The sequence below is a fragment of the Orycteropus afer genome, unplaced genomic scaffold (genome assembly GCF_000298275.1).
Source record: "Orycteropus afer afer isolate SDZICR_OR568_19922 unplaced genomic scaffold, OryAfe1.0 scaffold00466, whole genome shotgun sequence".
NCBI lineage: Eukaryota > Metazoa > Chordata > Mammalia > Tubulidentata > Orycteropodidae > Orycteropus > Orycteropus afer.
The window spans coordinates 441,152-462,644 of record NW_006922053.1 but is presented as its reverse complement, the minus strand read 5'-3'; the positions used below and the strand labels follow the sequence as shown (position 1 = coordinate 462,644).

Sequence of the window (21,493 nt, the reverse complement as noted above, 5' to 3'; positions counted from 1 at the left end):
TAGGGGTGCCGGTACATCATCTCAAAAGGATCTACTTTCAGTTTTGTTTTTCGGGGCCACTCTGATTCTGAACAGGGCCATGGGGCGGACTTTTTACCCAGTTTAATTGCTTAACATAATTTAGCTATGTGAGTCCTTACAGCTTGATTCATCCTTTCTCCTTTACCTAGATCGGGGTCTCCAAGCAGCATGAAACTTTCACTCGGGACTCAAATGTTGAGACACCAACCGGATTATCATGCCAGTGAAACAGTTCTGTTGTTGACCTCAGTCACCTGGGGAATTTCAGACCTAGGAACACTCTCTCCCAGTAGTCTCGGCCACTTCATGGCTTTCTCAGTCCTGCAAGGGAAGGCCTGCTGAATCCGTGCGGTCCGCCACCTTCTGCCCTGTGCCACTCTCAGTGCTCAGATGGTTGCGATGATCTCAGCCGTCTGCTCTTTCAAGATGTCAGATGGATCCTGCTGAAAGCAAAGACTACCAGAAAGATGTTTACTTGTGTTTTATTGACTATGCAAAAGCATTCAATTATGTGAATCATAGCAAATTATGGATAACATTGAGAAAAATGGGAATTCCAGAACACTTGATTGTGCTCATGAGGAACCTGTACATAGACCAGGAGACTGTCATTCAAACAGAACAAGGGGACACTATATTGTTTAAAACCAGAAAGGGAGTGTATCAGGGTTGTATCCTTTCACCATATCTATTCAATCTGTATGCTGAGCAGATAATCTGAGAAGCTGGACTAGATGAAGAAGAACGGGGTGTCAGGATTGGAGGAAGATTCATTAACAATCTCAGATACGCAGACGACACAACTTTGCTTGCTGAAAGTAAGGATGACTTGAACTACTTACTGATGAAGACTACAATCTGCAGTATGGATTACACCTCAATACAAAGAAAACAAAATTCCTCACAACTGGACCAATAAGCAGCATCATGATAGATGGAGAAAAGATTAAAGTTGTCAAGGACTTCATATTACTTGGTTCTACAATCGGCGTCAATGGAAGCAATAGTCAAGACACCAGATGACATATTGCATTGGGCAAATCTGCTGCAAAAGCCCTCTTTCAGGTACTGAAGAGCAAAGATGTCTCCTTGAAGACTAAGGTGCGCCTAAACCAAGCCATGGTATTTTCAGTCACCTCATATGCATGTGAGAGCTGGACAATGAATAAGGAAGACAGAAGAAGAGTTGATGCTTTTGAGCTGTGGTGCTGGCGAAGAATGCTGAAAAGACCATGGACTGCTAAAAGAACTAACAGATCTGTCCTGGAGGAAGTGCAGCTGGAATGCTCCTTGGAAGCGAGAACGGCCAAACTTCGTCTCACCTCCTTTGGTCATGTTGTCAGAAGGGACCATTCCCTGGAGAAGGATGTCATGGTTGGTAGGGTGGCGGGTCGACAAAAGAGGGGGAGGCCTTCAAAGAGATGGATTGACACGGTGGCTGCGATGATGGGCTCAGGTACAGCAAGGACTGGGAGGCTGGCACAGGACCACACAGTGTTTCTACCGTTGTGCACAGGGTAGCTGTGAGAGACGACCTGATGGCACCTAACAACAACAACAACTTGCAGGTTCACCTCTGCCCTGTGGTTCCCACTTAGAGTCAAGTCTGGTGGTCTGGCTCTTGTGGACAGGGAGTGGGCTGGGTTTAGGCACTGAAGGGGTCATAACGATTCTCTCTTCCGGTTAATACTGGGGAAGGAGCTGAAAGCTGCTGGCCCTTTGTAATGGTCGAAACATAAATCTTCGAAGCTTGCTGAGTTTCTTTGCCATTGTACAAAGACACAAAGGGCTCTATACACTTTCTCTCGGTTTATTTGCTAATGCAGGAACAAAACAAATCCAGTTGCAAAATAGTATTACCATTTACTGACCCATAAGGCAGCCAGAATTGTCGGTCTCCTATTTTGTAACGTGGTTACACAACGGTGCTTAAGAGGACCAACCTTCTCCTTTCTCGTGGGATCATAACCCAATTGTTTCAAGTTTTAAAACACATCCTAGAGCCGTGCACTCTGGCTTGCTCTGGCTGTTACCCACCTCAAAACAGGTTACAGAAGGAACAGAATCGGAAAATCAGAGCAGAAAAGCCAGCGTTGGTTTAATGGTCTTAACCCTTAAGGCAGTCGACTGCTTTCAGTCCCCTGTCAGACCTTGGGTGCTGCCACCCCCAACGCAGGTGGCCTGCTCAGAAGCCGGGTGCTCCCACCTTCAACAGAGGCAGAGCGCCTTTAAGGTGGGAGCTCTGGTAGCATAGTGGCTAAGACACTTGCCTGCTAACCAGACGGCTGGCGGTTCAAACCCACCAGCCACTCCTCGGAAGGAAGGTTGGGCAATCCTACTTCCGTAGTGATACTGCCTCGGAAACCCAAGGAGGGGTCGCTATGAGTCGGGTTTGACTCGACGGCACCTAACAACAATAATAACCAGATTACAAACTCAAACCTCTGATCAAAACAACTGTAAGCTGACCTGAAACAAGATTCCTTCATTGCCTCTCAAGGAGACATTATTAGATCCAGGCCAAGTCCTCCAGGTCACAGGTCGAAGGCCCCCTGGGGAAATCTCCGGGGGTCAGGGTGGCCAGTGTCCTCCCTGCCTTGGTGGGCGTGGACTGGTCACTGAACGGCACCCCTGGCTGACTAGCCAGGAAAATGCAGCCATGCAACTGGGTCCAGGTTCTGTTCGGCAGAGACCCTTACAGGACCACAGACTCAGGCTGAGGCAGGGAAAGAACACTAACACCACAGAACACATAGCACTGCTGTCGCCAAGGGAGATCGACGGGGCTTCAGCGCTTACCTTTAAACTTCCTGTGGAAAAAATAAAGGAGGAAAAGAAGAGGGGGTCCAAGTGTGAACCTCCAAGGAGAGGGTGGGTAAGGCGCCGAGAGCTCTGTTACAACAAACTGCTTTAAAGGACCTTGGACATCCCTGTCTTCACAAGTGAGAGCCCCTCTGATCAGTGAAACAAAGTTCTTTAAGTGCAGTGCTTGGCAAGGTCAGCAAAGAACAGCAGCAGCTTGCTATGCTTGCTTTCAGGTTCTCAGGAAGGAGTAGGACATGAGGTAGTGAGGACGTAACAAACACAACAAATGGACAATATACTTTATACATAAGAAAACACAAAACCATTTCAACAACCACAAAGCACACAAATTATTCAAACAAAAAGAGGACACACCAATTATTCAAACAAAAACAAAACCACCCTCACACACTAGACACTCCGGAGACCCTGATGCCGAAACGGTACCCCCCCCACCAAGTCAGCGGCGTTCCCTCACGGGACTGTCAACTAACCCTGCTCTCTTCCCACGGAGCAGCGGTACTGTTGTGAGTAGGGGTGAGCCTCTCCCACCCCCAGTCCCAGTCCTGGGGCGCCCAGGAAAAGGCTAAGGGACTTCCCAGAAGTGGGCACCTCAACCTTTCCCTTTGCTTTTCCTCCCCTCCACGAAATGGACTGGTAGCTCCGCCTGTGGACGGAGGCAGTGGGCACTCTGTCTGGGGAAAGAGTCCCAGCAGCTGCTCGGAGCGGGTACCTGTGCCCCCATCCCAGACAAGGCCACCACGTCTCGCGGGCAAAAAGCCTACCCGGCGATGCCAGAGATCTGTTGCAGGAAAACAAGGACCTCAGTCCTGTCACGAAGAGCCAAAGAACACAATAGGTTGAAGCGGGGAAGCAAAAGGTTCATTGAGTATCAACACTCAAGGGGACAGAGAGAATCACTTCACTAAAATGTTTGTCTCCCCAAGCAAAGGCGTGAATGTGATCACGTAGGGACATGGGAGGGGCTGAAGATCCCCAGGACGGCCAGGATGTCTTCTGCTCCTCCCCTCCCTGGTTACCCCAGACTCAGCGTCCCTCTTCCCCGGGTCTACTTGCTCCATAGGGTATGGTTCTCAGCCAAAACCAGTGCGGGAGAGGATTATGTTGTTGTTGTTGTTATGTGCCATCGAGCTAGACCCAACTCATAGCAGCCCCTCCTTGGGTTTCTGAGGCGGTATCACTACGGAAGCAGATTGCTCCATTTTCCTTCCAAGGGGTGGCTGATGGGTTTGATCGGCCAGCCTTCTGGGCAGCAGTCAAGTGCCTTAGGCACTACGCCACCCGAACTCCCAGGATTATGCTTAGGAGAACGTATAACTGAAAATAACAAACCTAAAGAACTCAGCCTCTGTAAAGAGGTGGGCTATTCTATTTACCTCAAAGAAAGCAAAATGGAGGGGAAAATAGCGAGTTACTTACTATGTTCAACGTCCACTTTAATCCCACCTGCTGGTCTGTGAAAGTTCTGTGGTTTTCAGTGAGGGCCCTTCGGCCTCGCTCCAGCCTTACACAAAGGTGCCCTCAGATTCACCACGGCCCCCCTCCCTCACACCACCACCCAGAGGCGTTTTGCTTTGGTCTCTTACTATGCATATTTTAAAGACAGACTTGCAGTTCAGAGTGGTTTGTGGCTCACAGAGAAACTGTGAAGAGAGCTCCCACACAGCCCTGCCTGCACGGTTTCTCTCACAACTACCATCATGGCTGAGGCATGTTTATTACAATGTTTCTCAGGCTGGGTCTCTGCAGAAGCAAACCAGGGAAGGTTAGAGAGAGAGACAAAGAAATGTATCTTGAGGAAATGGCTCACACAGCTACAGAGGCTGCCAAGCCCGGGGTCCGTGGGTCAGAAGTCACTCTGGAGGCTTCTCCCGGCTCACAAAGCTGCAGGGGCTGACAAAGCCAAGATAGCAGGTAAAACGGCAGGTTGTTGACTCACCTGGTTCGAAGGCACTAATGCCAAGACCAGCAGGCAACGCGGCAGGCCACTGGGTCAAGCCCAGATGATGAGAAGCCATATGCAAGATCTGGAGCAGAGAGCCACAGATCTCTACCGGATGAACTGGAGGCAGGCCACACCCCCGAGGAAACTCCATGCCCCTGATTGGCTGCTCACAGCAGATCTCGTCCTGGAGGTGATGACGTTACAGCAGATCTCATCATGGGGAGACTGCATCATAACTGCCAAACCACTGAGGGGCACGGGCCAGTCCAGCTGACACACAATCTTAAGTACCACCGACGGACACCCTGCTGGAGATGCCTTCTCCTAGAGCCACCTGCTCGTTCTCACGAGGGTTCACTCCGTGTTGCACAGGCTGTGTTTTAACAAATGCATAGTGTTGTGTGTCCCCACCATAGTTCATGCAGTATCGTTTCACTGCCCCAAAATGCTCTGTCACAGAGAGAAGACAGCATATGACAACGGAGGCAGAGGGGGAGGGATGCCGCCACAAGCCCCGGACAGCCTGGGGCCACAGAAACTGGGAGAGACCAAGAAAGCCCCTTCCTTAGAGCCTCACATCCTGAAGCCGGGCTCCTGCCCTCCAGACTGTGAGAAAGCAAATCTCGGCTGCTCTAAGGCCCTCAGAAAGGCGCTCAGCTGGTGCGGCGGTCACAGCACCTGCACCTGTCTGCTAACCGGAGGGTCGGTGGGTCAAACCCACCAGCTGCTCCACCTAGGAAGATGAGGCAACCCACTTCCATCAAGATTTATAGCCTTGGAAACCCAATGGGTCACTGTGGGCTGCAATGCACTGACGGCCGTGTCCCCTCTGCTGCAGGGGCCCCAGGTCCTCGCAGGATGCCTGCTCCAACCACCAGGGACCCCAGCGCAGCCACCGCCCACACCCTGCGCTGCTTCTTTACTCCTTCCGGTTTCCCCCACACACACACACGGGCGTGGGCGCAGGCGCATATCTCCGCCTACCACCCGGAGGGCGGAGGCTCCTATCTCCGAGCAGGGAGGGGCCAGCGGGAGCCGGAGTGCTGGGGGAACGGGCGGGGCAGGCGCTTGTCCGCCCAGAGCCGCTGAGAGAAGGGGCTTCTCACCCCCCGTGGCTGCGAGGCCCGCTCACCGGGGCGGCGGCGTTCTGAAGGCCAAGCAGGGACGGTGGAGCGGACGCGTCTGGGTCCAGAGATGAGCCCAATGGGCAGTGGAGCCCCCTGCGTGTGATCCTCGACTCATCTCGGCGCAGCGGCCCGGGACCTGTGGCGGGTGCGGTGACCTTCGACTCCGGGGAAGCCCACCTCTTCCTCCTCGCGGCCCCCCACCTCTGTCCAGGACGTCAGGCCCAGCTACTCTGGGAGCAGCCAAAGCCCAGGCCACGTGCTCCTCCAGGGCCTGTGCCCCCAGTGGTCAAACGCGACGGACCGCAAGACCCAGCGACACCGCCCCGGGTGTCCACCCAGAAACCTGTAGACGCACGTTCACGGCAGCGCTGTTCACAGGCGCCAAAGGCGGCAACAGCCGACGTCCAGCAGCACATGGTGGGCAGACACAGTGGGGTCCACACAACAGAGCATTCCCATAAAACCCCAAACCCACTGCCCTCCAGGGGACTCTGACTGACAAGGCCCCTAGGGTTTCCGAGGCTGTCAGTCTTTCCAGGAGGCAGACCGCTACATCCTTCTCCTGCAGAGCTGCTGATGGGTTCCCAGGCCTTTCTGGGTGGCAGTGGGATGCTTTAACCAGTGTGCCACCTACTCAGCGAGGAAAGGAAGGAAGGTCTGACATGCGGATGCAACACACGGATGACGCTTCCAAATAGCAGCTTCCCTGGAGTCCACCCACCTCCTTCCCCTGAATCGTGACAACCACAGGTGTCGCCTGACATCGCCAAGTGTCACATGGGTCCTGGACGGAGTCCTGGGAAGTGGCAGGGCACTGGGGAAAGCTGAGTAAAATGCACATCTGTACCGTTTGTTGACTGTCAGTCCTGTGCCCTTTGCACCAGTATAACCAAGGTCAGATGTCAACAAGGCGTGGGGCGTGGGGTCTAGTGCTGCTGTAAAAAAATTAGCAAAGTGTGCTTATAAAAATACCTCCTGGGGAGAGGGAGCCGCCTGCAAACAAGCGTGGAGGGTGCGCGTTATCGCGTTATCCGCATAAAAACACACTATGAGAAAGATCTCCACACATTTTCAGTCAGTCTGAAATTATGCTAAAATAGAAGATCTGGTTACTCAAAACATACAGAAGCCTTCAGCACTCTGCCCGTCATGGGGTCTCTCTCCTTTCCCCTCTTTCTCCGCCTTCCTCCCCCACCTCCCTCCGCTTCCTGCCTCCCTCTCCTCCTTCTCACCCCCCTTCTTTCTCCCTAATAAACAAAGAGTTGTCCTAGTCACCTATGGGTCCTAATCACATCACAGAGGGCCTAGCACCTACTAAGTGCTAATAATTAAGGAGCATTGTTGCATGACCAAAAAATAAATGATTTTTTTTTTTCCTTAAACAAAAAAACCACTTGCCTTTTGACCAACAAACTCCACGCCTGGGAAGTAAGCCTACGGGTCCACCCATGGGCAGGGCAGTGAGTGGGAGAGGCACTGGCTACACTCTGGAAGGTCGTTACTTAGCCAGGCCTGGTGTCCTGAAGGGACCCTACCTTCAAGAACACTGTGGGCCTAGGCAACGGGGAGTGCAATGTCTCCACTGTACAAAACTCCCTGACACACCTTTGGGTTCAGAGCCACATAAAATACCCGAGAAGAAGACACGAGCTCCGGGCCGCCCACGGGAAACGGGTGAGGCGCAGAAGCTTTTGCACTGGTGTCCTATGAGCAGCTGAGCTGCAGCTAAAAGGCTGGTTCGAGTCATCCAGGGGTGCCTCAGAAGAATGGCCTGGCAATCTCCTGAAAATCAGCCCTTGAAGGCCCCATGGAGCCCTGGGCCCAACTCTCAGCCCCGAAACAGACAGTCCTTGGAGGTGAGCACTAACACCAGGGGGTGCCCACCCCTCACAACAGTCACCCACGCTACCAAAGGGCAATGTGCCCAGGGGTGAGACTCAGAGGCAGGAAGGGACAGCAAGGAGGGGGAAGGGTAACAGGAAACAGGAAGTGGGGAGAGAGCTGTAACGCTGGGGGGACTGCCATCAACATCGCAAAACAGTGTGTAGGAATTGCTGACGGAAAACCAATTTGCTCTGTTTTTCACCCAAATCACAATTTAAAAAAAAAAAAGGAAAGAAAACCCTAGGGAGAATTACTGAACACTGATCAAAGATTCCACAGAGGAAACCCTGATCAAAAGGGGGGGAGTGTCGAAATGACTATCAAATTCTCATGGGACCCAGACTTTCTGGAGCCATGAACTCTGGATAAACCCAAAGACTACTGCCCTGAGATAATTATTATACCTCAAACGGTTCAAACCCACCGGCCACTCCTTGGAAGGAAGATGGGGCAATCTACTTCTGTAGTGATACTGCCTCAGAAACCCAAGGAGGGGTCACTATGAGTCGGGGCCGACTTGAGGGCACACAACAACAACAACGACAAACCAAAAATAGCCCCTGAAATCTTCTGACAACCAAACAATAAAACCAAAAACCAAACTCACTGCCATCGACTTGATTCCGACTCATAGCCACCCCCTTTAAAGGGGTTTCCGAGGCGGTAAATCTTTACGGAAGTAGATTGCCCCATCTTCCTTCCGCAGACTGGCTGGTGGGATTGAACCGCCAACCTTCTGGTTAGCAGTCAAATGCCTTTGGCACTGGGCCACCAGAGCCAGACAATAGCCCAGCTTAACCAGAAAAGTGCCCTGAGCACTGTGGCTTTTCCACAACCACCGAGATGAGCTCACAGTGAAACAGGAACTCCAGAGACCGGCAGGAGACCCAGGGGGTCATGGGGATGGGGGATGAAGAGCCCGGAAAGGGCGGTGAGAACAGGCGCCCACTCGATGCCTGCCGACACGGTCACTTAACTACACGTAGGAGCGTAGGAGTGTTGCACTGGTGGACATCCTGCTGTGGGTAGTCTCAGCAGAAACAAAACGAAATACACAAACAAGATTGGAGGCAGCGAGCACCGTGGGGGCCGGGCGACTATAGCCAGCTGTTTTCCTGTCAGTCGTCGAGTGAGGGGCCTGCAGGTAAGGCCTCAATTGCACACCTGTATTGTATCTCAATAAACACAACACAAACAGAACTGGCTGGGGTGTTTGGGTTGGGCGTCTCCTGACTCTTAGGCGCCCCCTGGTGGCCCGTGAGCCCCTGCTGGGAGAGGCCAAGCCACACAGGGCTCGCTGAACCTGTCGATGGGGAGGCAGGGCAGGGTTGGCCCACAGCCCGCGTGCGGCAGAGTCCAGGCAGGCTCAGACAGACCCTTGTACCGTTTATTGGTGCTCCGAGATGTGGCCAGCCCCTTGCCACCCCTCACCTGTGCCTCCCCACAGCCCACCCCCAGCTTTAGGTCTGAGGCGGCGACCGCCAGCGGCCAATGACCTTCTTGATCCAGGACACGTAGGGCGCCACGGCAGTGGCCACAGGAGGCTTGAATGTGTCAGTGCAGGCCTTGGAGCTGAAGGACAGGATGCCGGCCACTGAGCCTCTGTCGCACACCAGGGGCCCTCCAGAGTCACCCTGTGGAAACAACCACAGGTCACTGCTGTGCCCGCCGGGGTGGGGTGAGTGGCACCAGCGGGCCGGCTCTCCCTCGGGGGGCCTGGGGCCTTGCTCCTCATCTTCCTTCCCCCCTTCCTCCTCCCTCCTGTCTTTCCTTCTGCCCACCCCTTCCTTCCCTCCTTCCTGTTGCTGTAACACACCTGCCCCTTTCACTGCCCCAGGGCCTCTGGCCCTGCTGTGCCCTGGGCCCAGATCATCTATGAGGCTAGAGATCAAATCATAGCTCTGCCGCCTCCTGGCTGTGTGACCTCTGGCAACTTACTCAACCTCTCTGAAAAGGGCCCGAGAGAACAGAGAACGCTGGGAACCCGGGCTGCCCGCGGGCCCCTCCCGCCCAGTGCCTCACCTTGCAGGGGGCCTGGTGCTGGGCTTCGGCCGAGAGGCAGAACATGTGAGGGGCGATGGCCCCGCTCCAGAAGCGGCTGTTGTTGCACATGCGGGCGTCCAGCACGCGCACGTCCAGCTCCCGCAGCGCCCGGGCCAGCCGCCTGGCCTGGGTCAGCCCCCAGCCCGCCACGCTGCAGCGTGCCCCCACCGGCACTGCCCGGGACCCTCGTGGCAGCGGCAGGGGCTGCACGGTCTTGCTGGGCTTCACTTTGCCATCCAGCTGTAGGGAGCAGTGGGGGTGGGAGGAATGGAGCAGAAGGGGGAGGTCACGGGGGCAGGGGAGAGACAACGAGGGGCAGGTGGGGGAGGGGCGGGGACAGGTGGGGAGGGAGGAGGGGTGTGTCAGGTACAACAGAGGGGATAGGAAGAGACAGGCAGTGGAGGGGGAACACGGCGAGGTGTTAGAACAGGCATAGCGGGGGGCAGTGGGGCCTTGGACATCAGAGGAGGGGGGGTGATGCCAGCCCCCGTGTCCCACCTATGCCCCAGCACCTTAAGTAGCGCGAGGTCATTCTGCAGGGCGGGGGCCGCCTTGTAGTCGGGGTGGAGGACAGCCATCTTGATGAGGAAGGGCAGGCCAGGGTCGTCAGGGTCGTGTATGGCATGGAGGCCCAGCACCAGCCTCAGTAGCTTCCTCCTGTGGGCAGCAGGAACCAGGGTGCGGCCAGCGGCCCGGGACACCTTATGCCCGTGGCCCGCACCCAGGCTGCTCCTGTGTGCAGGCGTTGCTGTGCACCCCCGTCCGGCATCCCCACACAAGCTGGGCTCTGGCCGGCCCTCCTTCCCAATTCCTCTTCTCTGGGGAGCTCCCACCCCAACCTGGGAGTATCTGTCCAGAGACGCCGACCCCGCTGGGGGTCCCAGAAGCCTGCCCAGGGCCCCTGCCTGTGGTCCAGCCTTCCCTCTGCATTTTATGCCCGGATCACATGCTTCGTGTGAGGCTGGCACGTGACCGAGGCCGGGTCCTCTGCACCAAGCCTGCTAGGCCTCAGCCCAGAGACGCAGGTGTGCTCCCCAGGACTTTGGGACGGGGTCATCCTTGCCGCCCCCGGTGCGACTTTCTGAGATTGTGGCTGGCATACACTCTCCTGCGCTCCCCCGAGCGTGCCGGGCAGCCCCGTGCCTGAAGCTCGCCCTCCTGCGAGACTTTCAGTTACAGAGGCCAGCAGACCGTCCGTTCGACCTGGGCGCTTTGTGACTGCCAAGCCCAGACGTGGGAGTGCCCTGGGTGCGTCGATGGGGGAGCTTCAATCCCGGCTGCAGCAACCGCCTTCCTCCCCAGTGGGCAGCCCCGCCCTCCTGGCCACCAGGTGGCAGACACGGCCCTGCTGTGGCCAGCGGCCCAGCTTCATCGGGGCAGCACCCAACCCTTCCCCTGTTTCTCTGAAGTGAGCAAACCTCCCCAGCCCCTGCCGGGGTCCATGGGCAGCCAGCGTGGTCATGGAGAGGGACGGCGTCCCCGGTGAGAAGGGGGGCCAGGGATGCACTCCAGGTAGGGGTGATGGGGGAAGGGTCACTCACGGCTGGGCCAGGCAGTGGGCAGCTGTCAGCACCCACCTCGGGTGCACCAGGACCCCCCCGCACAGGTGGGTGCCGGCCTTCTGTAGCGAGGCCATGTACGGCCGGGAGTGGGGGGCAGCTTCACGACCCCCAATGATCTGGGCCTGGAACGTGTGGCCTGTGAGGAGGGGCACAGAGCGAGCCAGTTAGGGCTACGTGGCCCTTTTCTTATGGGCCCCTTCCTCCCCGGGGGGGGGCGGGGGGGCTCAGAGGGCCGGGACCCCAAGCAGGTCCGTCATTCTGATCAGACACCTGCGGATCCCTGCGACTTCCAGGTGGGAACGCAGCAGTCACCCGTGACCCATCCCTGCCCCCCACGTCCTGGAGGGGCAACCTCTCCTCTCCACCCCTTCACCCACGTCCACACCACCCCCTGGGCACCACAGTCCAGCCCCTTCCCACAGCCAGCCAGGCTCCTGAACGGCGAATGGGTGGAGAGACACGGCCCCGCATAACTGGTGGGGCTGTGAAATGGTACAGCCGCCAAGGAGCTAGTGTGGTTCACCAGCGGCTCACAAACCGAATGCCTGCGGCCCAACAACTGTGCTCCCAGGGGTACCCGAGACACATACACACACACACACACACACATCCACATGGAAGCTTGTGTGAGAACGTTCACGGCAGAACAGCTCACATCCCTGAGGAAGTAGAGCAACCCAAGTGTCATGCAGACACTGGGCCAACAGAGTGTGCCCGTGCGACGGTGGGGGTCAGGCACAGAGAAGGACGGCTAGCTGCGGCGTGGGCCACCTTGGAGCGGTGGCCAGCGACAGAAGACGGAAACCAAAGGGCACCCCCACATGGGCCCCGCTCTGTGAGTGTGGGGCGGACACACCCAGACAGGGTGACAGGACTAGGGGTTGCCAGGGGCTGCTACTGAGCTGTCCCGGTGCTGGGAATGCACTAAAGCAGGTGCTGCTGAGGGCGGCAGGGCTCCCGGGGTCCGCGCCACGGGGCCACATCCTTTGAACAGGTGAACGGAATGACATGCGAACGGACACCTCAATACAGCTGTTTGCAACCAATTGTGAATTTAAAAGAACTAAAAGATGTTCCATGTAAACCAACCGGAAATCTTGCCGTGACCCACTGCGCTCTGTAACTCCAGACCCCGATGGCCCACAGGGCCGCCTTGCCACGCTGGCCCTTCCCTACCTCACCCCTCTGTGAGCTGCCCCTCGGTCCCCGTCCCGCCAGCGCGCAGCCCTGAGCCTTCCTCGGACCTTCCGAGCCCGGCCCCTCCACCACTGCTACTTGCTCAGATGCTGACGGCTTAGAAAATGTGGGCCTTACTTCTAAGGTTCTCACAATTTTTCTCTAAGTCCAAAATCATGTCAAATGAAAACACACTAAGTACTTGTCTGGAAGCGATGGGCCCCAGTCGTCCTGTAACTTACGTTTTCAGGTTTCACTGAGGTGCCCTTCAGCACTCACTCATCTGGTTGAAGTGTACGGTTCGTGGAGCTGGCGCCCTCACAGTGGGGCTGGCAACCACCCTGCTACTTGCTTCCTGAACATTCTCATCACCCCGGGGGCAGGCCCCAAACCCCTCAGCAGTCACGCTCCATGACGTTTTTTGAATCCATCTGTGCGAACGGCACGACACCCAAGGCCCAAACAGCGTGGGAAGTGGCTGCCCGTCTGCTGGATCCCCCTTTCCTCAAACACCGCCGGCTCACAGCGGCACTCTCTCCCAGGTTCTCCCCGAAGGAAGAGTCCCACACGACATGGGCTGACTCTGCCTGATGGCATTTACCTTCGCCACTGAACCACTTACCTGGGAGACTGTTTCAACTAAAACGACTGGCCCTGCTCTGTGGACGAGCCACCATTTCCTCAAGGGCCCTCTCGGGGACACTGGTGTTGTTTCCAATCTTCTGGTCCCAGCACTCTCCTCCCCCAGCCCTCTGGGCACCAGCGTGGGGCCTCTGTTTCCCCCCCCCTGCACCCCCAGCCCCACACACCTGCCGCCAGGGCCCCCAGGGCTAGCGTAAGCAGTAGGAACAGGCGCTGCTCCATGTTGCTGTGTGGAGGTGCGAGGTGGGGCTGGCTCTGCCCTCTTCCTGTGGGTGGGGCACAGCTCACAGCTCCCCTCTCCACAGCTGCACCCCAGTATGACACGCGGATGCTGATGTGGGGCCGGGCTGCTGTCTGGGGGCCTGTCCCATACTGACGAGTTTGGGAACACACCACCATTTGTGCGTCAGCTAGTTGATGGGTATTTGGTTTTCTAGGTTTTATCAATGAGGCTGCTGGGAGCACCCGTGTCCATGAACATCTGCGGCCGAGCGCTGCGCACCGACAGCGTATCCCCCGCCCGTGCCTGCGAGCTCCGGGAGGCTGCGGGCGGCCTTGCTGGGGCACCTCCCTCCGTGGGGTCATCCGCGGGGTCCGTTTCTTCCAGCATAATCCCCTCTTCCCTTTCTGTCCACGTGGCCGACAGGCTGATGAGAGGGCCCCCCACCCTGGCTCTGACTTTTGCCTGGGCAAGGGCCTGATTTTTGGGCTGAGGCTGGACTTCCCAATGGAGCCTTGCCGGAGCCCTCTTCCTCTCGGGGCTTGGGCCAGAACTGGGGCCTAAGTCTCCCGCAGCCACTTAGCCCCGTAAACACACTGCTCACTTAAAACAGGGATTTATTCCGACAGGCTCACTGGGCTAAAGCAGCCTTCGCTGCCAGGACACTCCAGGCATCGACACGTGGGCTCGTGCCGTTCCAATGAACTACTGACCCAAACACCCTGCTGCTGACATTGCAGGCACCTGGCTCTCCCACCTCAGCGGGCTGCTGGGGCCCAGGGGCCTTCCCTTTCACCTGACACCCCAAACCCACTTACCGGGCTTACAGGAAACTCAGCTTCACACTCCCGCCCCCGGGGGCCAGGAGGGGCTGCCCGGGAGGAGGAGGCTGTCCTGATGAGGAAGCTGTGTGTGCCCGGTTCTGGGCACCATCAGCCCCCAGTGTGGGTCTGGGCCTGGGGGTCCCTGTTGCCTTGTGTGGGTCTCAGTGGTGGGTGAACAGGGCCAAGCTGACAGCCTTCTGGGCTTCCGAGCCGTTAACCAAGGACTGGATGAAGGCCTTCCAGGCAAACAAGCAGTGGGTGGGGTGGTCAGGGCACTTCAGGCGCCCTTAGCAGGGCTCTGCCTGGTTCTCACACTGACCCCCCAAGCACAGGCAGAGCAGTCCGCCTTGGGCGCCTGACCAATCCACGACTGGGGCGGTGTCCAGCCCACATGGCCCGAGGCACTCAACCAGAGGGAAGGGGTGCTGCCTGCGGCTCAGGGTGGGTGCGGCCCCTCTTCCCGTCCCCTGGCCTGCCTGGCCCAGCCGCTTCCACGCCTGACACTCAGTGCAGTCAGCACCATCCCACCCAGCCTCCCCGTGGCCTCCCAGAGCTCTGGGTATAACCCGCTTGTCCCCAGATGCAACTGAACACAGGAATCCCCCTTGGGCTTTCTGGACACCCACCTGTCCCCACGGGCAGGGTAGCAGGTGACCTGGCGAGCCCGTCCCAGGGAAGCCAAGAAAGTCGGTTGCTTCTCATAAACTAGTTTTATTTAAATTCCAAACGAACCAAACCAAAGACGCAGCACCTAAGGAACCAGGTGCTCCCAGCCGCGTGGGCCCACAGCAAGGCCACAACTCCAAGCCCCCGGGTGCCCACCTTCCCCTCCGGGCCTCGAGGCCCCTCCTGCCAGGCAGGTCCCCAGTTGTGTTTTCTAAGCAGGATCCTGGCCTCCTGACCCTGCACCGGCCTGACCGCCCTCCCCAACCCCAGTGGCCCCGGGACCCCACCACCCCTCCCCACGCAGGGAGGGCAGCCCGGGTGGCGCCACCAGGAACGCAAAGACCTCCATGAGGTAGTCTTGGCGGCGGGCAGCGGCCACGGCCACACAATCCCGTCCATGAGGTAAACTCTGTGTGTTTATTCGGTGGGCGGCAGGGTCAGGACTCCTCGGGCCCCGAGTCGTCCTCGTCGTCCCCGAAGCAGCTGTCAGCCCCCTCCCCCAGCTCGCCATCCTCATAGTCGTCGTCATAGAACAGGTCTGAGCCCTCGTCTGGCACCGGGGCCTTGGTCTTCACACAGTACTCGGCCAGCGTGGTGGGCACCTTCACTCCATCCCGCTCCGCGTCCACCTGGGTCCCCAGGACCTGCTTCCTGCAGAGGAGGGGGCAGGTGAGGGCTGGCTGTGCCCTCGCTGTCCCACCCTGTGGCCCCCACAGCCCCCCATGTCTCTGGCACCACTACACACATCCCTGCAGGCCCCAAGCCTAGGCCCTCGTATATGTCCCATCCCCAAAATCTGGGAATCCCAAGGCAGAAGAGAGGACTAAGAGGATCGGACTTCAGCCCAGGACAGGACAGCCCCAGATGAGAGCATCAACCCTAATTTCTGGAACATTCTCTCAGGCCAGTTAACGCTGGCTTGGCGCTTCTGGGCCCGAGAGCGAAGGGACAAGCCAGAGCCATGGTGTTCGTATGTGACACCGCAGACCAGACGTAGACCCAGAGGCATGACAAAAGCCAAAACATGAGTGAATCCCACAGCAGGTTCTGGGGAGATGGCCGGGCGGCTGGGAGGGCGGCCAGGGCCAGGGCCAGGGCCAGGGCCGCTTCTGGCTGCAGAGAGGCGGCTCTGCCGGCGGGGCCGCCACCTAAGGGAGTCTTCGTCGATGCTCACAGGGAGGCCGGGGTGAAAACAGTCTGCTTTCGATTTCTGCCTGGGACTGGGGGAGGCACTGTGGACGGAAGGATGTGGAGGACAGAGGGACGTGGAGACAGGGGAGGCACTGTGAACGAGAGGAACGTGGCCGCCCCCTCCTGCTGGGGCTCCACCTTGGGGCTCTGGCCTCAGCCTGGGCCAGCTGCTCAGAGCGCACCCAGGCAGGCTCACCACCCCTTCCCACGAGGCCTGCTCCCTGCTCCTGGGCTCCCTCAGCCAGGACAGAACAGCACTGCTTGGGCAAGGGAGCAGAGAGAGCCTACCACCCGGAAGGCTCCTGGTTTAGGACACAGAGATCTCTGGGCATGGCGGGCAGAGCAAAGGCCTGGCCCCAGGTGAGCCCCCATCTGGGAGAACAGACAAAGCAGATGCCCATGCAGTGACTACGGGAACAAGAGTGGGCCACGACCCCCACGGGCTAGCAACAGGAGACGTGCCCTGTGTGCGACTCCATACGTATGTACACAGACACGCGTGACCACACCGGCCACAGAAGCTGCAGAAAATACTGGAAACAAGACACCCAGAACATCCAACAGAAACAGGCCGCGCGACACAAGGCCACGCCCATGCCACTGCACTCAAACTGGAAATCGAAGGCCGTGTGAGAAGCCCTGAACTTGTGTGTGCAACTGGGTTCACACACATGTGAACTCGCGTGGATCTGTGTGCACGTGCAGTTGGGCACCCGTGCACACAGGTTCGTGCGGATCTGTGTTGCAGCTGGGCACCCGTGCACACAAGCTCGTACAATCTGTGTGTGTGCACAGCTGGGCAGCAATCCATGCGAGCAAGTGCGTGCCTCTGTGCGTGCCGGCCGGCCTGACAAACCGGGGCAGTGGGTGGAGCAGCCTGTCTGGCTTGGCGTGCGAGCAACCGACACTGGGGACGGGGAGGCACTGAGCAGGGGACAGTGCAGTGCGAGGGGGAGCTACAGGTGCAAGGGCCGGAGGGGCTGTCGAGATACGAGGCTGCGGGCAGCCACCTCGACACAGAAGCTGACAGCCTGTGACCCACTGACACAGGGTCCTGGGCCTGATGGCTGCCAGGGCGGGGACCCAGAGGAGCCTGGGGTAAGGGAGCACATCAGCTGTATGGGAACGACACCTCAGCATGCCTTCAAGGGGGACATACCGTGAAGTCTGACTTGAGCTATATGCTTCAAAGCCCACAAAGGCACAGACGCCTGAACGCTGAGCCCCAGGTCCAAGGACACTACCACATCTTCCTCGTTGCCAAAGCCAAGCTGACCTCAGATCCCCACGCACCCCGACACTGTCCACAGCCCCAGACTGTCTGCAGACGCCCCCCAGTGCTCACCGTCTCCCGTCCCACTCCCCACACTATCCGCTCCTGGCCGGCCCCCCCCCCCCCCCCCCCCCCCCCCCCCCCCCCCCCCCCCCCCCCCCCGTCTGAGGCCCCCACCCCAGGCTCACCGGATGATATCTGTGTACTCGCGGTCCCTGCCCTTGCTCTCCTTCCACTTCCGGTACATCACAGAGGCGTCCACGTTGGCCGGGGAGAAGGTGTTGGGCTCATTCAGGAGGGAGATCACGCTCAGGAGAATGGTCCTGGGGGACACGAGTCAGCGCTGAGCCGTCGCTCTCCAGACACTAGAGCCGGGGGCCAGCACCCTGCACCTCCCCACCCCCCACCCCCCAGCGTCCTCTTGGCCCCGGAGCACAGCCGCCTCACCTGACATTTTGGGTGGGGTTCCACCGTTCTGAGGGCAGCTCCCCACTCTGGGGATCATCAACCGGGGGGTGCAGGATAGAGATGCACACATCCCCTGTCTGTGTAAGGGACCAAGGGGGAAGGCAGTGTGAGCAGTGGGCCTCCCTGCTTCAGCGGCCACTTATGTACACACCAACACCCATGTGTCCATGCTTCCACCATGCCGACACACACCCCGAGTGTGTGCCAACACATCCCTGCACACTTCCACCCTCTCCACCTTTAAACACATATGTACCCCACATGTGAATGCCACCCGCTCACTCCCCAAACACCACACACTCTGGCTCACACACACCCCCTACTCATACTCATATACGTCCCATGTGTGTACACATCAGCACACACTTGTGTGTGGTCTTGTAAGCTCACATACTCACACGCATGTGTATCCCACACGTGTATGTCAGCATGCACCCATACACACTGTCATTCAAACCCACCCCACATGCTCTCACATGCATGCATATCCCACATGTACATGTGAGCACACACCCATGTGCTCTTATACCCATCCCATATGCTTACATGCATACACGCCCACACATGCACACGTCAGTGCACCCCCACACGCTTTCGTACCCACCCATGCTCACGCGCATATATATCCTACATGTGTGCACTTCAACACACGCAACCGTGCATATTGCTGCTCATAGCCATCCCACGTGCACACCCCCACACATATCCCACACCTGTACATATCGGCACTCAGCCACAGATGTTCTCACACATGTGCTTATCTGCATGCAGTCATGCATGCCATGCACACATGTGCATTCACCTGCACGTGCGCATGTCTGCCCTTCCCAACTTGCAAACAGGCCCCCAAGAGGGAATTGTCCGCTGGGCTCACCTCATAGATGTTGGGGTGCCACATCTTGGTGAGGAATCGGAATGCTGGAGGCGAGTACGGGTAGTCGATGGGGAACTTGAGGTGAGCCTAGAGGGGAAAAGGAGGCTGTGGTGAACAGGAGTTCTGGCAAAGGCCGCTGGTCATGGGGGGCAGGCTGGCCTCCACTGAGACTGCAACTGTACAGAGGAAGCTGGATCAGTGCCAACACTGCTCGGGACTGGGAGCTCACGGTGAGCATGTGCACGTGTGTATGCGTAGAAGGGGAGGCCCCGGCCATACGCCCAGCCAGGGCCCCAAGCAACAGTGTGGTCCTGCAGGCACCAGGAGGCAACTGCACGGGCCAGCAGGTGTGCCAGGCTCCGGGTCAGCCGAGACAGGCTGAGCCAACTGAACTTATCTGCAGTCCTTAGGGCTGTGTGCCCTAAGCCTGTGGCCCAACCCCTCTGGGCCCCATTTCCCATGCTAGGGGAAGACTGATCAGCCCAGCCTGCCTCCTGGGCCCAAGACAGGAAGTCAGTGGTTGTGTCTCTCTGCCCCCAGGTGTATGGGCAAGGGTAGCAGGGCAGGTGGACATCCCAGGGGCAGGCGAGAAGGGCTGAGGGCCACCACCAGGGCCTGGGCCATGGCAGCCCTGGTGCTCTGGCCTGCATGGACCAGCACAGGGGTTAAGTCGGACGCCTCTGAGACTGCAGTGAACTGGCAGATGCCCTGGGAGGCAGGGAGGGACCACGGCACAGAGCTGAGGTGTCCAGAACATGCCTCCACGCGCTCCGCCCCACCAAGCCTGTCCTTGTGCATGGCAGCCTCTGCCCCCGGGCCACCTGTGCTCAGAAACAAGTGCGAGGGGCTGACCCGTCCGAAAGACAGGTGCTGTAGAAAGGGGGAGGCAAGGGACACTGGGCGGTCATACCCCATGTGCTGGTATTTCCTACGGTAGGTCTACCCCTTCATGCCCACCCACCGCATGGGGCAGGTGGCAGAGCCAGGCTGGGGGCCCACTGTGGCGTATGTGATGATGGCTGGAAGCAGCCCTTGCCCAGCCTGTGGTCCTCCAGCAAAACATGACTCCCCTTATACGAGAATCAGGGTTCAGGTGGTGTCTGGGTTCAGATGCGGTCAGGGCTCACATGGAGTCGGGGTGCCCTTTGCCCTACCCGCAATTCTCTGTAAGAGCTAGTGACCCACATTCTTTTCCCCCACCACGCTGTTACAGAGCCTTGGCCTAGGGGCTCTAGGTCAGCGCTGCTCTGAACTGGCCTGGGGAGATGCTTTCCGAGGGTCCTCGTCCTTACAGCCAGCTGCTCCCTGATACAGAGGGCTTCGGGTGAGGGAGAGGCTGAAATCCTTCCAGGACCTTCTCAGCCCCAGGACTGCAGATGCAGAACTCAAACCTTCCCTGTACCACAGCCCCCCAGCAAGAGGGGAACCCTGCACTCCAGCCCCAGGAAGAGCAGACTGCTGCCCTCACGGCCGCCGAGCAGAGACCGACACGCAGACTGCACCTGTCCGGGCAGCACCCCACACCTCTCTTCCCAGCAGCCCGCCTGGCATACGGCGATGGGGGCTCCAGTGCTGGGGCTCAGTCCCGTTCGCTCCTCAGGGACGCCCCACCTTGCTGTCTAGCGCTAAGAACAACCTCCCAAAGCCCAAGGCTGGCTTCCATCGTGGAGCAGGGAGGGTCCCACCCTGTCACACCAGATGGAAGCACGGTCAGTTCCAGGGAGCCCCCGCCTCCCACTCCTCAGAACAACCCACCAAGGATCAAACCTCCCTGGAGAATGGACATGGCTCAGGATGGCAGACCTGGGCTCCAAGAAGGCTATACTCGGTGGGCCTGAGCGACACCAGCTAGCCAGGGTGGGAGTGGCGGCCCCAACTGAGCCTCCCAGGCAGCAGGTTATGTAAAGAGCAGGACGCAGCCCAGGAGGCCTGGCTGCTGCTGTCAGCGAGGGCGGCTGCTTTCCAAGCGGGTCCGGCTGCCAAGGCCCCAGGGGCCTGTGTTGGGACCCGAGCAGCCGCCTGCCTCCCCACAGGCCTGCTCCCCAACAACTGTGGCTGGTGGGGGAACCCCTTTGTCTTCTGGCGGGGAGGGGGTGGGGCAGGCAGGGTCAGCCAGGGTCCCCCTCCATTCTCTTCGCAGGGTGGGGCGGGGGAAGGCTCACCCAGGTGATGAGCCCTCAGAGTGACATAACCAAGGGAGCCACATGGACACAACGGCGACGGCCCCCGGGCTGTCTCTCCGAGAACTCAGAAATTAAGACGACAGAAGACGCTTGAAGCTGCCTTAAAGAGATCCCCGTGGCCGAATGGATGGGCGGAGTGACTCAGGGACCCCCAGCTTAACTGAACAGGGCCTGGGGCAGAGGAGGACAAGGCACAAAACGGGGTGCGGGCGACCCCAGAGGCTCCGGGCCCACCTTAGGAGGCTGGGGGGGGGACCCAGGGACGCGCGCCGGGTCCCCAGGCCTGAGGAGGGCGGGTCGCCGGGCTCACCTTGAAGTAGCCGCCCTCGTAATAGGTGTTTGGGGGGCCGAAGATGGCCACCTCCCAGTTGTACAGGTCGCCCTCGTCCACCAGGGTCACCCGAAAGCCCTCGACCGGCTCCTCCTGCAGCCCCTTAAGCTCGAGCAGCAGCGCCTTCTGCGAGCTAGGCACCAGCGGCCGGGCCATGGCGGCGGCGGCGGAGGGACCCGCGCCCGAGGCCGGGGGCGCGCTGAGCCGCGGGGCCGGGGAAGATTCGCGAGACGGGCC

The 21,493-nt window shown here is 58.7% G+C and overlaps 2 protein-coding genes across 2 annotated transcripts; both read right to left on the bottom strand.

Annotated features, from left to right (window-relative positions):
• Positions 1-9,263: 9,263 nt before the first annotated feature.
• On the bottom strand, positions 9,264-13,448 carry GZMM (granzyme M). Its single transcript, XM_007954582.1, has 5 exons — positions 13,394-13,448; positions 11,388-11,544; positions 10,359-10,503; positions 9,826-10,086; positions 9,264-9,437 (listed from the first exon to the last, which is right to left on the bottom strand). Exons 1-5 carry the CDS (start codon positions 13,446-13,448, stop codon positions 9,264-9,266), a joined length of 792 nt encoding a protein of 263 aa, XP_007952773.1.
• A 1,925-nt stretch (positions 13,449-15,373) lies between these two features.
• Positions 15,374-21,412, bottom strand: CDC34 (cell division cycle 34, ubiqiutin conjugating enzyme). Its single transcript, XM_007954535.2, has 5 exons — positions 21,236-21,412; positions 18,743-18,829; positions 17,848-17,945; positions 17,589-17,723; positions 15,374-15,587 (listed from the first exon to the last, which is right to left on the bottom strand). Exons 1-5 carry the CDS (start codon positions 21,410-21,412, stop codon positions 15,374-15,376), a joined length of 711 nt encoding a protein of 236 aa, XP_007952726.1.
• Positions 21,413-21,493: the final 81 nt, after the last annotated feature.

Coding starts and splice junctions, on each gene's coding strand:
- GZMM (XM_007954582.1), bottom strand. CDS start 13,448: ATGGAGCAGCGCCTGTTCCTACTGCTTACGCTAGCCCTGGGGGCCCTG. Junction 11,545..13,393: donor CCTGGGGGCCCTGGCGGCAG/GTGTGTGGGGCT, acceptor CCCTCCTCACAG/GCCACACGTTCCAGGCCCAG. Junction 10,504..11,387: donor GCCCACTGCCTGGCCCAGCC/GTGAGTGACCCT, acceptor TGCTGCCCACAG/GAGGAAGCTACTGAGGCTGG.
- CDC34 (XM_007954535.2), bottom strand. CDS start 21,412: ATGGCCCGGCCGCTGGTGCCTAGCTCGCAGAAGGCGCTGCTGCTCGAG. Junction 17,946..18,742: donor GGCACCCCAACATCTATGAG/GTGAGCCCAGCG, acceptor TCCCTTACACAG/ACAGGGGATGTGTGCATCTC. Junction 15,588..17,588: donor GAGTACACAGATATCATCCG/GTGAGCCTGGGG, acceptor CCTCCTCTGCAG/GAAGCAGGTCCTGGGGACCC.